General features: G+C 50.1%; 1 protein-coding gene across 2 annotated transcripts in view; it reads right to left on the bottom strand.

Moving 5' to 3' along the window:
* Positions 1 to 12,772, bottom strand: part of INPP5D (inositol polyphosphate-5-phosphatase D) — a 149,259-nt gene that overhangs the window by 78,278 nt on the left and 58,209 nt on the right. For both annotated transcript variants that reach the window (XM_054477564.2, XM_054477565.2), the window contains exons 3-5: positions 8,520 to 8,670; positions 4,841 to 5,012; positions 103 to 243 (exon numbers count right to left, since the gene is read on the bottom strand). In XM_054477564.2, the coding sequence (XP_054333539.1) occupies positions 103 to 243; positions 4,841 to 5,012; positions 8,520 to 8,670 (464 nt within the window). The remainder of the gene's footprint in view (positions 1 to 102; positions 244 to 4,840; positions 5,013 to 8,519; positions 8,671 to 12,772) is intronic.

Genomic DNA, 12,772 nt, shown 5'->3' with positions numbered 1-12,772 from the left:
AGGCATTTGTTGAGTCACGCAGAGGCAGAGGTCGCTCTCATGAGCTGTCTCTCTCACCTGGTGGTCACCCCCACCTGCCCGCCCCGGTGGGCCAGCCATTACCCATAGAGCTCCTTGCAGAGCAGTGTGGTCAGTTTCTTCAGGTGAGGAAGACTGCTGGACCCCGTCTTCACAAATTCAGAGTCCTGGGCGAGCTGAGTGCTTAAATAATCTTGGATGGCCTTAAGATGCTCTTCTGGAAGCCTAAAGAAAAGAAAAAAGAAACAAACCATGCTTGCCTGTTTCTTTTAGCCACCATCACCAATGGGAACAGCAACAACAATAACAAATCCTCATCCTCAGAGCCTCCAAGGGGACACGGTCCTTCAGGAGAATGTTTGCAAACCTGGACGAAGGTTCCCATGGTCTCACTGATGGGGTAGATTAGCAGGTCAGAGCAAGTAGTGGCCCAGCAGGAAAAGGTGCCTCTCAATGAGCTCCTTTGGGTGCTGCTGGGAGGAAGTGGTTCTGGCTGGGAGTCCGGGAAATGGTTATACTTTAAAAAGGAGACCAAGGCTGGGCACAGTGGCTCACAACTGTAATCCTAGCACTTTGGGAAGCCAAGGTGGGCGGATCACCTGAGGTTAGGAGTTCAAGAACAGCTTGGAGGGTAACCCCGCCTCTACTAAAAATACAAAAATTAGCCGGGTGTGGTGGTGGGTGCCTATAATCTCAGCTACTTGGGAGGCTGAGACAGGAGAATCATTTGAACCCGGAAGGCAGAGGTTGCAGTGAAAAAAGATCATGCCATTGCACTCCAGCCTGAGTGACAGAGTGAGACACTGTCTCACACAAACACACACACACACACACACACACACACATACACACAAAGAGGAGGCCAAAAGCTTTGGAAAGTGTAAGTGGAATTGTTTTCCTATCTTATCTACTTATAAAGATAGAATCTGAGGGCTGGAAGGATGATGGGATCTAGAGATAACAAATGGCTTTAGCTCCCATGCACTTTGCAATTTCACAGCCAAAGGCTACCCAGGGCACTGCGTTCGGAGAGTCTGCATTCATCCCAGACTCTGTGGAGGAGTCTGAGTGATTAGTGATGGAGCTGGGGATATGGAATGAGGTAGTGCAAGTGGCCAACTTTGCCGTGTCGAATCTGCTCCAACCCCTTCAGTGTACAGAGTGAATGGGGCTGAAGGCAGGATTTGTTCACTGTGCAGATCAACCCTGGTGGCAGAGGCACAGGCAGAGAGCCCAGGCCAGTCCCACGAGGGGCACCCCCTAAAGTCGGATCAGTTGTCTGCATTCTATCTTCCAGCACGTTTTGTTCTGGGTAACGCTTGAGTGTTTGTTCCCATAATGATGGAAATTGTAATTAAAGCAAGTATTTCCTGAGCACAGCATACCAGACACTATGCTAAGCACTTCATGCTCATTTTCTCCATTAACCCACAAATCAATTTTATGACTCAGATATTATTACTAATTATTCCTGTTTTACAAATCAGAGAACTGAGGCTTAACCATGTTAATTACCTGTGTGGAAAAAATTATTACAAGCCTTAATTTATTTATTTATTTATTTATTTTTGAGACAAGGTCTCACCCTGTCACCTGGGCTGGAGTGCAATGGCAAGATCTCGGCTCACTGCAACCTCCACCTCCCGAGTTCAAGCGATTCTCCTGCCTCAGCCTCCTGGGTAGCTGGCACCACAGGCACGCGCCACCAGACCTAGCTAATGTTTGTATTTTTAGTAGAGGTGGGGTTTTACCATGTTGGCCAGGCTGACCTCGGGTGATCCACCACCTCGGCCTCCCAAAGTGCTGGGATTACAAGCGTGAGCCACCCTGCCCAGCCGCCTTAAAGATTTTTGTTACAGGCTTGATATGTAATCAAATTGAAACTACAGGCCACAAGGCTTTTCCTGTGGAATCTGTGAAAGAATGAAAAGCCGTTGCTCTTAAGATCGGACAGGAATTGCCAGGCATGGTGGGTCATGCCTATAATCCCAGCACTTTGGGAGGCAGAGGTGAGCCGATCACCTGAGGTCAGGAGTTCAAGGCCAGCCTGGCCAACATGGTGAAACCCTGTCTCTACTAAAAATACAAAAATTAGTTGGGCGTGGTGGTGTGCATTTGTAGTCCCAGCTACTCAGGAGGCTGAGGCGGGAGGATTGCTTGAACCCAGGAGGTAGAGGTTGCAGTGAGCCGAGATCGCTCCACTGTGTTCCAGCTTGGGTGACAGAGCGAGACTCCATCTCAAAAAAAATACTGAACAGGACTGGCTTACCCATTTGACTTGTTAGATTGAGAAGAGAACATTTACATTTAAGTTCATCTATATTTATTCTGGGTCTTGACATCATAAAAATCTAGTTTCTGCCTGAGTCTGTTTACTAAAAGGGACAAACATCCCTTCTATAGTATTAAAAACAGTGGTCCCCAACCTTTCTGGCACAAAGGACCGGTTTTGTGGAAGACAATTATTCCATGGACAGATGGTGGGGGGATGGTTTTGGGAGGAAACTGCTCCATCTCAGATCATCAGGCATTAGTTAGATTCTCCTAAGGGGCGTGCAATCTAGATCCCTCACATGCGCAGTTCACAACCGGGTTCACGCTCGTATGAGAATCTAATGCCACCGCTGATCTGACAGGAGGCGGAGCTCAGGTGGTGATGCTCGCTTGTCCTCCGCTTACCTCCTGCTGCCACCCAGTTCCTAATAGGCCAGAGGTTGGGGACGCCTGTATTAAAATATGTATCGTAACAGGTCTAATGACTATTGCCTTGTGACTTTGATACCATGAGTCTGTATTACAGGCAGTTCTATTTGTTAAAATGTTTGTGGTAGGCTGGGCACAGTGGCTCACGCCTATAATCCCAGCACTTTGGGAGGTCGAGGCGGGCAGATCACCTCAGGTTGGGAGTTCGAGACCAGCCTGACCAACATGGAGAAACCCCGTCTCTACTAAAAATACAAAATTAGCCAGTTGTGGTGGCGCGTGGCTGTAATCCTAGCTACTCAGGAGGCTGAAGCAGGAGAATCACTTGAACCCGGGACGGGGAGGTTGTGGTGAGCTGAGATCGTGCCATTGCACTCCAGCCTGGGCAACAAGAGCAAAACTCCATCTCAAAAAAAAAAAGTTTGTTGTAGAAAAGTGTTGACATAAAGATGTAAACTATGTTTATTTGAGAAGGCTAATTTTACTTAGAAACATGATAATTAACCTATTAACTAAGACATAACTGATGAGATCTAATTAACTTGCAGGAAAGACTGTGCATGTTGTCATTTAAAGAAAAATAATCAAAAGGCAGTCCTCTATGTGCGAAGCAACTTGACAAGCGAAATAGACTGATTTTAAAACACAATGTGGAGTCCCAGTTTTCCTTGACCCTGAGAATGGAGGGCGGCTCTGGGTTGCCGCTTTCCTTGGTCTCTGCACATGCCCCCTTCACTTGTTCCCATCTCCAAACAGAAGTTTTAGGAAGGTTCCACTGACATGAGAAGCAAAGATAGAAAAAGCAGGCCTCTCTGCCCATGAGCCCTCAGCCCATGCCCCGACCGTAACCCTTCCTGGAAGGCTGCCTAGAAGCTCGGCTTCATGCCTCTGCTGGTCCCACTGAGGCAGAACCCCATAACCAGGGTGGAGGGGCTGATTAGGAGATGGAGTTGGCAGGAGGTGTAGGAGCCTTAGTAGGAGAGGTCAGCAGGTGGAACCATGGGGCGTCCCCAACTCTTCCCCATCCAGTTTACTGCATTCAGCATCTAAACCTGGGAAGAAATGGAAACCCTGGGGAATGAAACAATGGGCTCGATGTGTTTTGTTTGTTTGTTTTTTAGACGCAGTTTTTCTCTTGTTGCCCAGGCTGGAGTGCAGTGGCGCATTTCTGTTCACTGCAACCTCCGCTTCCCAGGTTCAAGCTATTCTCCTCCCTCAGCCTCCTGAATAGCTGGGATTATAGGCGCCCGCCATCATGCCCAGCTAATTTTTGTATTTTTAGTGGAGAAGGGGTTTTGCCATGTTGGTCAGTCTGGTCTTGACCTCCTGGATTCAGGTGATCCGCCCACCTCGGCCTCCCAAAGTGCTGGGATTACAGGAATGAGCCACCGCGCCCGGCTATGTGGAACATTTTCAAAGCATCTGTTATTTAGACACATATATAGAGACAATCAACATAGTAGCAACACTGGATATTCGGCTATTTGATAAACAGCACAAATAATTCAAGGAGCATGCACAGAACTCAGCCTGGAGAGCCCAGGGAAGAATCAATGGGTATGTCCAGGTGGAAATAGGAACATGCCAAGTGTCATAGCAACCAGGTGGCATATGTGTCCCATCGGCATCTACTTCATATTTTGCCAAGTGAGAGAGTAGGAGGGCAGCCCTGGCAGCCTCAGATGGATCCTTCAAGTTGGAAATGCGGCTTCAGCCCTGTCATTAGGATTTCTTTGGGGAGCAGGGGAGCGTTTCTCACAAAGAAACAAAAAAAAAAGTTATATTTACTAAGGCATGGAGATTACCAGGTACTAACTTATTAATTAATGTAGCATATATCCAGTGAGTGCCTACACTATCCCAGGCCGTGCCTGGAGACACAGTGCTCCCCTGCCCCCACGGAGCACTTTTCCTGTTAAGGCCCATGCCCCTGGCCTTCTTGAAGCCGATGGTGCAAAGGCCTCTGAGGTGCAAGATGACAAGCGCCCTTCTCCGGAGACCTCCCCATCTCCCTCTGGTCACCAGGCCCATAACTAGGATTGAAACCCAAGCCATCCAGCCCTGCCCTGGCTGGGCTCACTGCAGATGAAGCCCTGGCTGGACTTGAGTGGGGACTTACCCACTGGTGTCCATGCTTTGCAGTCGCTGGAACAATGTCTCAGAGAGGCTCGGCCGGCTGGTCTCGGTCGCTCGGGGACTCTCATTTGAAAGAGGAACCTCCTTGGCCTCACAGGAACTGGCAGTCAGAGGGATGTTCCTTGGGGGCAGCTCAGGTGGAGACACGACACTTTCTACCAGAAAGAACAGCAGGAAGGCCATTGGTGAGGAGGACACTGTGCGCACAACGCGGCCTTCACCGCAGCCCCATGGGGTCCAGGCCACGACACCCACGTTATTGATCTCCAACTGCATCCCTGTGTCCCTCGCTGACTCCCTCCTGGAGGGAGAGCCTCCTGCCACAGGGCCCTGGCTAGTGCACAGTGTCTGTCCCACTGTGGCCATCAGCAAACACCTGCCAGGGCCAGAAGGCCTTGCTCCATGGAGAGCCTGGAAGGCCTGCAGGGCTGCTGACCTTGATGGACTAAGCCGGCAGCAGCAGGCAGGTGAGCAGGATGGGTCTGGCTCTCAGGCTTTCAGGGGCTGAGACAGGTGCCTCATGATGGCTGAGCCCTGGACTGGGCAGAGGCCCAGTTCCCAGAATAGGCCAAAACCATGGGAGGGGACCAGGGGTAAGGAGGCAGGCAGGCAGGCCTAGCCACACTGCCCCTCTCCCTCTCTCCCGCCTCTGTCCTTCCTTCTCTCCTCCCCCAGACTCTCAGAAACACATAAAAGAAAGCGAGGGGGTTCCCTTCACTCAGAGACATTCAACAAATGACTTGAACTTGGCCTGGGAAGTGGGAGCCCACCCATTGCCTTTAGGAGAAGGTTCATCCTGTACGTACCACGAATGGAGGGTCCAGAGCTCTGTCTGAGCCTCTTCCCACACAGAGCGGCTACCCCTGGCCCAACCACAGTGGGCCCCGGGGGACCTCCTCTTTAGAGAACAGACCCTTCACTTCCTCTGTCTGGGGTTCTGAAGACAACTAGGAGTCTGCTTTGAGCTCCACGGTCTGGCAGTGCCTCAAGAGGCCCTGGGCCCAAACAGACCTCTTGGACTGCGGGGGCCTTGTGTCGCATTGCTCTGGTTCAAGCCGACAACTGGGCGACCTCGTTTGGGGAAGTGAAGCCAGCAGTCATGAGACTGAGGTTCTTTTTTCGGCCCTCACAGAAACTTGTCGGGATCTTCCTCCAGACAGCCATGCCCAGAGGGGCCCAACTAGCTGGGGTGGGCAGCCCGAGGGGAGTGAGGGTGTTTAGTGTGGAGGGCGTTTCTGCAGAACAGCTTCTCAGCATGGCCCTGGGCGCCTGGGGGCAGCTGTTCAGGTGCGGCCAGGGCGCGGTGCTGGTGAGTGACCTTGGGCTCACAATGGGACAGGTCAGCCCTAGCTCTTCCACAGCCTGACCTTACTGATTCCAGAGGGCAGTGCTCACTCAGACCAGGGAGGCCAGAAGGGACAGGGCCTGCCCGGGACCCTTTCAGCCTCCATGGAGCTGCAGTCCTTTTGGTAATGAAGAGCTGCACAACCATGAAAAGTGTGTTTCCATGAGGGTGGGAGGGAGCAGGGGGCCCTGGTGGCCCACAAGCCAGCCCACAGGTGAGGGAGAAAAAGGATGCCTGCAACAAGCCCCCAGAACAGGCAGGGGCCAGGCAAGGGTCTCAGCGTCTCTGGACAAATCTCTCCTCTCTTCGGGCAGAGCATGGGTGACCTGGCAGTCTCCACCTGCTGGAATTCAGGAAGAGCCCTGGCCAACTGAGGGGCCCGGTTAGGTATCTCATGGTTTTCTTTTAGGAAATAAGCCTTTTTTTTTTTAAACTTGTATTTTAAGTTCAGGGGTACCTGTGCAGGTTTGTTACATAGGTAAACTTATGTCATGGGGTTTGTTGTACAGATTATTTCATCATCCTGGTATCAAGCCTAGTACCCAATAGTTACTTCTGATCCTGTGCCTCCTCCCACCCCCTCAGGTAGGCTCTAGTGTGTGCTGTTCCCCTCTTTGTGTCCATGTGTTTTCATCATTTATCTTCCACTTAAGTGAGAACATGTGGTATTCGGTTTTCTGTTCTTGTGTTAGTTTGCTAAGGATAATGACCTCCAGCTCCATCCATGTTCCTGTAAAGGACATGATCTCATTCTTTTTACTGGCTGCATAGTATTCCATGGTGTATATGTACAACATTTTCTTTATCCAGTCTACCACTGATGGGCATTTAGGCTGATTCCATGTCTTTGCTATTGCAAATAGTGCTGCAATGAACATACGCAGATGTGTCTTTGTAACAAAATGATTTCTATTCTCCTAGGTATATTCTCAGTAAATCTTTGAGGGGAAAAGTGGGGCATCCCCAGGTAAGCTCCTTCTCTGCAAGACTTTCTCCATCTGACTCTTGCTCTATTGGTCTTTGTCCCTATGCTATAAAGGGCACCCTATGTCTCACATACTTTTTAGGGACTGTATAATTTTTTTTTTTTTTTTTTTTTTTTTTTTTTTTTTTTTTTGAGACGGAGTCTCCCTCTGTTGCCAGGCTGGAGTTCAGTGGTGCGATCTTGGCTCACTGCAACCTCCACCTCCCGGGTTCAAGCGATTCTTCTGCCTCAGCCTCCCAAGTAGCTGGAACTATAGGCATGTACCACCACACCTGGCTAATTTTTGTATTTTTAGTGGAGACAAGGTTTCACCATGTTGGCCAGGATGGTCTCGATCTCCTGAACTCATGATCCGCCCGCCTCAGTCTCCCAAAGTGTTGGGATTACAGGCGTGAGCCACCGCACCTGGCTGGGACTGTACATTTTTTTCAACATATTTTTAGGGGTTGTATTTCCCCTACCCCCTTTTAATGATGACATAAAGAAACACCTTCCTCATCCTTCCAGTTGGGTTCAAGGGTCTCTTCCTTCACTCTCCTTTCAGTGAAATCCGCAGATTGTAATGATGCTAATGACCATAGCTGCATTTATGGAGTGCTTACTATTAATAAGTACCAGGCTCTGGGTGCTACATTCCTCAACTCATTTGATCCTTGGTATACCATGAGAGGCAGGTACTATTGTTATTCTCTGTCTCTGTCTTTTTAAAGGCTAGTCAAGTGAAGCAGAGGAAGTGCAGTCTTTACTGTCTCTTTCTCTCTCTCTCTCTCTCTCTTTTTTTCTTAGACAAAGTCTCTTCTGTCACCCAGGCTAGAGTGCAGTGGTGCAATCACGGCTCACTGCAACCTTGAACTCCTGGACTCAAGGGATCCTCCCGCCTCGGCCTCCCGAGTAGCTAGGACTACAGGCCTGAGCCACCATGCCTGAATAAATTTTTTAAAAAGCCTTTTGTAGAGACAGGATTGCCTATGTTGCCCAGAAGGGTCTCAAACTCCTGGCCTCAAGCGATCCTCCCACCTCGGCTTCCCAAAGTTCTGGGGTTATAGGCGTGAGTCAGCAAGCCCAGCCTTATTTTTACTGTCTCTTTAAAGAGTAGTCTGTGATTCAGAGAGGTCAGGTAATTTCCCCAAGGTCACATAGCTAATAAGCTGGGGATGAGGAATTTTAACCCATGTCTGCCTGACCCGAGAGCCTGTGTTCCTAACTTGTCCTTAACCCCCATGCCAACAATCTCCCTCTGATAATAGGACTCACCTAATCTACAAGCACTCAAGGTGGGTGCAGGGCAAGTTCCCAAAAGTACCTCCTGCCGTCCTGTCCCTCCCTCCCTACCTGTGTCCTCTTCAGGGTCGTCGCCTGTGTCCTCTTCCTCCAGCGGCACAGGGTATTGCAGATGGGTCACCAGCCCCATGTTTTCCTTCTTGTAAAACTCGATGAGCTGGTCCAGCTTGGTGAAGAACCTCATGGGGACGCCTTCGGATGCCTGAGGACAGAACACCCAAACAAACACACGTTAACCAACTAGAATGTCAGCCAACCACAAAGGCCACCCGCAGCGGAGACCAGCGAGGCGGACGGAGTGACTGCGATCCAGGAAAAGCCCTGGGCTCCTATGCAGGGTGTGTGGCCCTCACGCCCACAACCTCACATCCTGCAACCAGCAGCTGCTAAGGGCCCTTCTGCAAAAGGCACACAGAGGATTGTTCCTAAGATCCAGTTTTCTTTCCGTTTTTAAAAAACTTTCATTTTTAAAAGTAGTTTTGGGCCAGGCACGGTGGCTCACACCTGTAATCCCAGCACTTTGGGAGGCCAAGGCAGGTGGATCACCTGAGGTCAGGAGTTTGAGACCAGCCTGGCCAACATGATGAAACACCCATCTCTACTAAAAAAAAAAAAGAATACAGAAGTTAGCCGGGCGTGGTGGCAGGTGCCTGTAATCCCATCTAGTTGGGAGGCTGAGACAGGAGAATCACTTGAACCTGGGAGGCAGAGGTTGCAGTGAGCTGAGATCACACCACTACACTCCACCCTGGGCAACTCAGTCTCAAAATAAAATAAAAGAAAAGTATTTTTATACAAATAGTACATTTATATTATGGCAAAATTAGAAATATGGATTTTTTTTAAATAAGAAATTTGTCCGGGTGTGGTGGCTCATGCCAGTAATCCCAGCACTTCGGGAGGCTGAGGTGGGCACATCACTTGAAGTCAGGAGTTCGAGACCAGTCTGACCAACATGGTGAAACCCAGTCTCTACTAAAAATACAAAAATTAGCTGGTCGTGGTGGTGCGCACCTGTAATTTCAGCTACTTGGGAGGGTGAGGCAGGAGAATCGCTTGAACCTGGGAGGCGGAGGTTGCAGTGAGCCAAGATGGCACTACTGCACTCCAGCCTGCACAACAGAGTAAGACCCTGTCTCAAAAAAAAAAAAAAAAAAGAAAGAAAGAAAGAAATCAACTGTAATCCCACAACCCCAAGATACCTATTTTCAACAGTTTAGAATGTGTTTTTCTAGAATTTGTGAGTGTATTTGGTGGGGAAGTTACTTTTATTTTTTCCTTCACAAAGAACTTTTTTTTAAAAAACAGGAAAAAATCAATTCCAGCAATTGCTTTGCTTTTATTTTTTTTTTCATTTGTTATAGTTGTTTTTATCAAAACTCAGTAAATGATCTACCTGGTTTGTATCTGTTGCTGATAGCAGAGGACCTTGGGGGTAATTGTACTGACTATTCAAATGCCCTGGGGCAGATCCCCTTCCTGGAAGCCCTGTGGCTCTCGCTGGTAGTTCCAGGTGTCCCTGAGCAGCCAGCCCCACCCCTACCCTACCCTTTACCTTCTTGCCAGGCCCTGCCTTCAGGGGCAGCTGAACAGGAGCAAGGGATCAGGCTGTTGGTAGGTACAGGAATGAGCCCCAAAGGGGCACCCGCTCTGGGTGGGGCCTCCCTGGCCTGGAGGAGCATAGCGCCCCTGGCAACTGCTATGTGCCTGTCATTCACCCTGTCCTCATAACAGCCACCATGTCAGTGACTTTCAGATTATTTATTTTATTTTATTTGAGATGGAGTCTCACTCTGTCGCCCAGGCTAGAGTGCAGTGGCGCGGTCTCAGCTCACTGCAGCCTCTACCTCCTGGGTTCAAGCGATTTTCCGGCCTCAGCCTCCCAAGTAGCTGAGATTACAGGTACCCACCACCACGCCCAGCTAATTTTTGTAATTTTTGTAGAGATGCGGTTTCACCACGTTGGCCAAGCTGGTCTCGAAATCCTGACCTCAGGTGATCTACCCACCTCGGCCTCCCAAACTGCTAGGATTACAGGTGTGAGCCACCACACCCAGCAAATTTCAGGTCATTTTAAAATTAGTTGGAAGTAAGGATCTCACTGCTCCTCTGGGAGCTGCCAGCTACCTTCTTTCTGGAGGGAATGGGACCCATTGCCTGTGGGAAACGAGACCCACAGGAAAGTAGGATGGAGGTTGAAAAGCCCACCCTGGTTGGTGAGCGGGTGGCATCTGGCCTGAGCGTGGCTGGGCCAAGCGTTGGCTTTCCCGCCTCCAAGTCAGATATCTACTGGGATTGGGATTGATGTGGGCAGGTGGGAGGGTGCCTGAAGGTCTTCGGGATTACAGGTAAGTGGAATCAGGTGAGAAGATGAGACGGGATGACCCAGACTGCGGACAGATTCAGACATCAGGGAGCAGGGTTAGGACTCAGACCTGTTCCCGAGCCCTTGTACCTGGGTGGCTAACTCCAGGTCCTAGTAAGGACACATATGCCTCTTTCACTGACCTGTGATTCAGGGCTGTCCATCTGGGCTCTGTCTCTGTCTCTGTCTGTCTCTCTCTTTCCAAGTGTGTTTTTTGTGTGCATATGCATTGCACACATATATAAGTCTGTGCCTGGGTGTGTGTGTGTGTGTGTGTCTTAAGTTAGTTAGTAAATTTATAGAGAGTTTAGCAAAAGGGTGTTCTAAATTCTTTTCAATAAATTCCCTTGTTTTCACAAAGCCCCGTGTTAAGCAATCTCTTTCAAACACTGTTGAACCAGAACTATCTGAGCAGCAGCAGCCAGGCCTTCTAAAAAGTAACATGAGTAGGTTCAAAAACCAAAGTGAGCAGAAGAACAAAAATAATTTGACATGATACAAGATCTATGAACTCGATTCAGTTAAAGCAGTCGTGGAAAGTGTCAGACTGTCAAAAAATGTACAGCTAATAGATGACAAGCCATTAAGAGCGTGGAAAAGGAATATGAAAATACCAAAGAAAGCTGAAGTTGAATGCCTCATGTGTGAATCCAGAAAAGGATTCTCGGCTGGAGGGTATCTGAAGAACGCATGTCTGAGTGAGCATGTGAGATTTGGGAATTTAAGACGCAGCAATGCTAAAACCAAGTAAGACACGTTATTTTATGCACCGCTAAGAAGCTGAACCACAGACTATGTTACACCACTGATTATAGACTTATGTGATTCCGGAGATGTGAAATCTGAAAGGTAAACATCTTAGACTTGATGACATACGCTGTGTACTAGGAACAGAGCAATTTAAAGGAATCCCCGTGGACCCGGTGAGGCCACCGCGTGTGCTCGGCCCGCTCCCAGAGGCCAGGGAGCCAGGGTCCGGCAAACCAAGGCTGCCGGCTGCCTGTGTTCCCAGGAACAGAGAGAATGCAGGGTAGAAGCCAAGCCTCACGAATGGCAGACAGGTGGCAAGCTGATAATGGCCGCTGACAAGTGTGCTGGGGAGGGAGCCTTCCTCCACCTCTCCCCCTCAGAGGGAAAAGCACCCAGGAAGAACACAGCAGGTCTACAGGAAGCAGATCCACAGGGACAGACCCCACCTGAGGGAAAACCTGCTGTGTGCAGTGGGCGCAGGAAGCACCCTGTGCCCGCAGGCAGCGCAGACAGGAGACAGCAAAGGCGGGGCACCAACCAGGCAAAGGCAGGTGTTCCCGGAGAAAATGTCCAGGAAGGTGTCCTCATAAGGCTTTGCTCTTGGCCCTAAGCTTTGACAAGGAAAACAGAGAACTTACGTTCAAAGCACATTCTAGAACAGGAAGAGAAAGAGTCAGAGCCCAAGACGGGGATCATAGAAGCTACAGAGCCAGCCTAGACAGGGGAGGAGTGGGGAGCGTGGTCTAGACGGGTGGGTGGGGAGGAGCATGGTCTGGCCTCAGTGTGTGCAGTGCAGAGCGGAGCAGCCCACCCATGGTGTTGCATTCTGAACCTGGGCCCAGAAAGGTCCTGCTTCAGGGTACGATGGCCAAGGGGACAGGGCAGAGTGGCCGGTGGGGGGAGGGGATCGTTCGAAGGGCAACCGTGCCTGGGTGTGACCTAACAATCCCCACCCAGTCAAAGCCAGGAGGGGCTTCCAGGTGGACAGTGTATTGACATCCACAGGCCAGCAGGAGCAGGGGGGTCCTGCTGGGACAGGCCTGGGGGTTCCCACCCACAGCAGGCCAAGTCCATACCCACCCAGCTGTGCACCCACAGTCAGGACAAGTCTGCTCACGGTTGTGCCATCCCCAGACTGTGCAGCAGGGCCTGGCGATTGGAGCAGCATTTAGTGGTTCCATGGATTTGC

Source organism: Pongo pygmaeus, chromosome 11, assembly GCF_028885625.2.
Source record: "Pongo pygmaeus isolate AG05252 chromosome 11, NHGRI_mPonPyg2-v2.0_pri, whole genome shotgun sequence".
NCBI classification, from domain to species: Eukaryota; Metazoa; Chordata; class Mammalia; order Primates; family Hominidae; genus Pongo; species Pongo pygmaeus.
The sequence above is the reverse complement of the archived record's forward strand: the minus strand, read 5'-3'. Positions and strand labels throughout refer to the sequence as shown.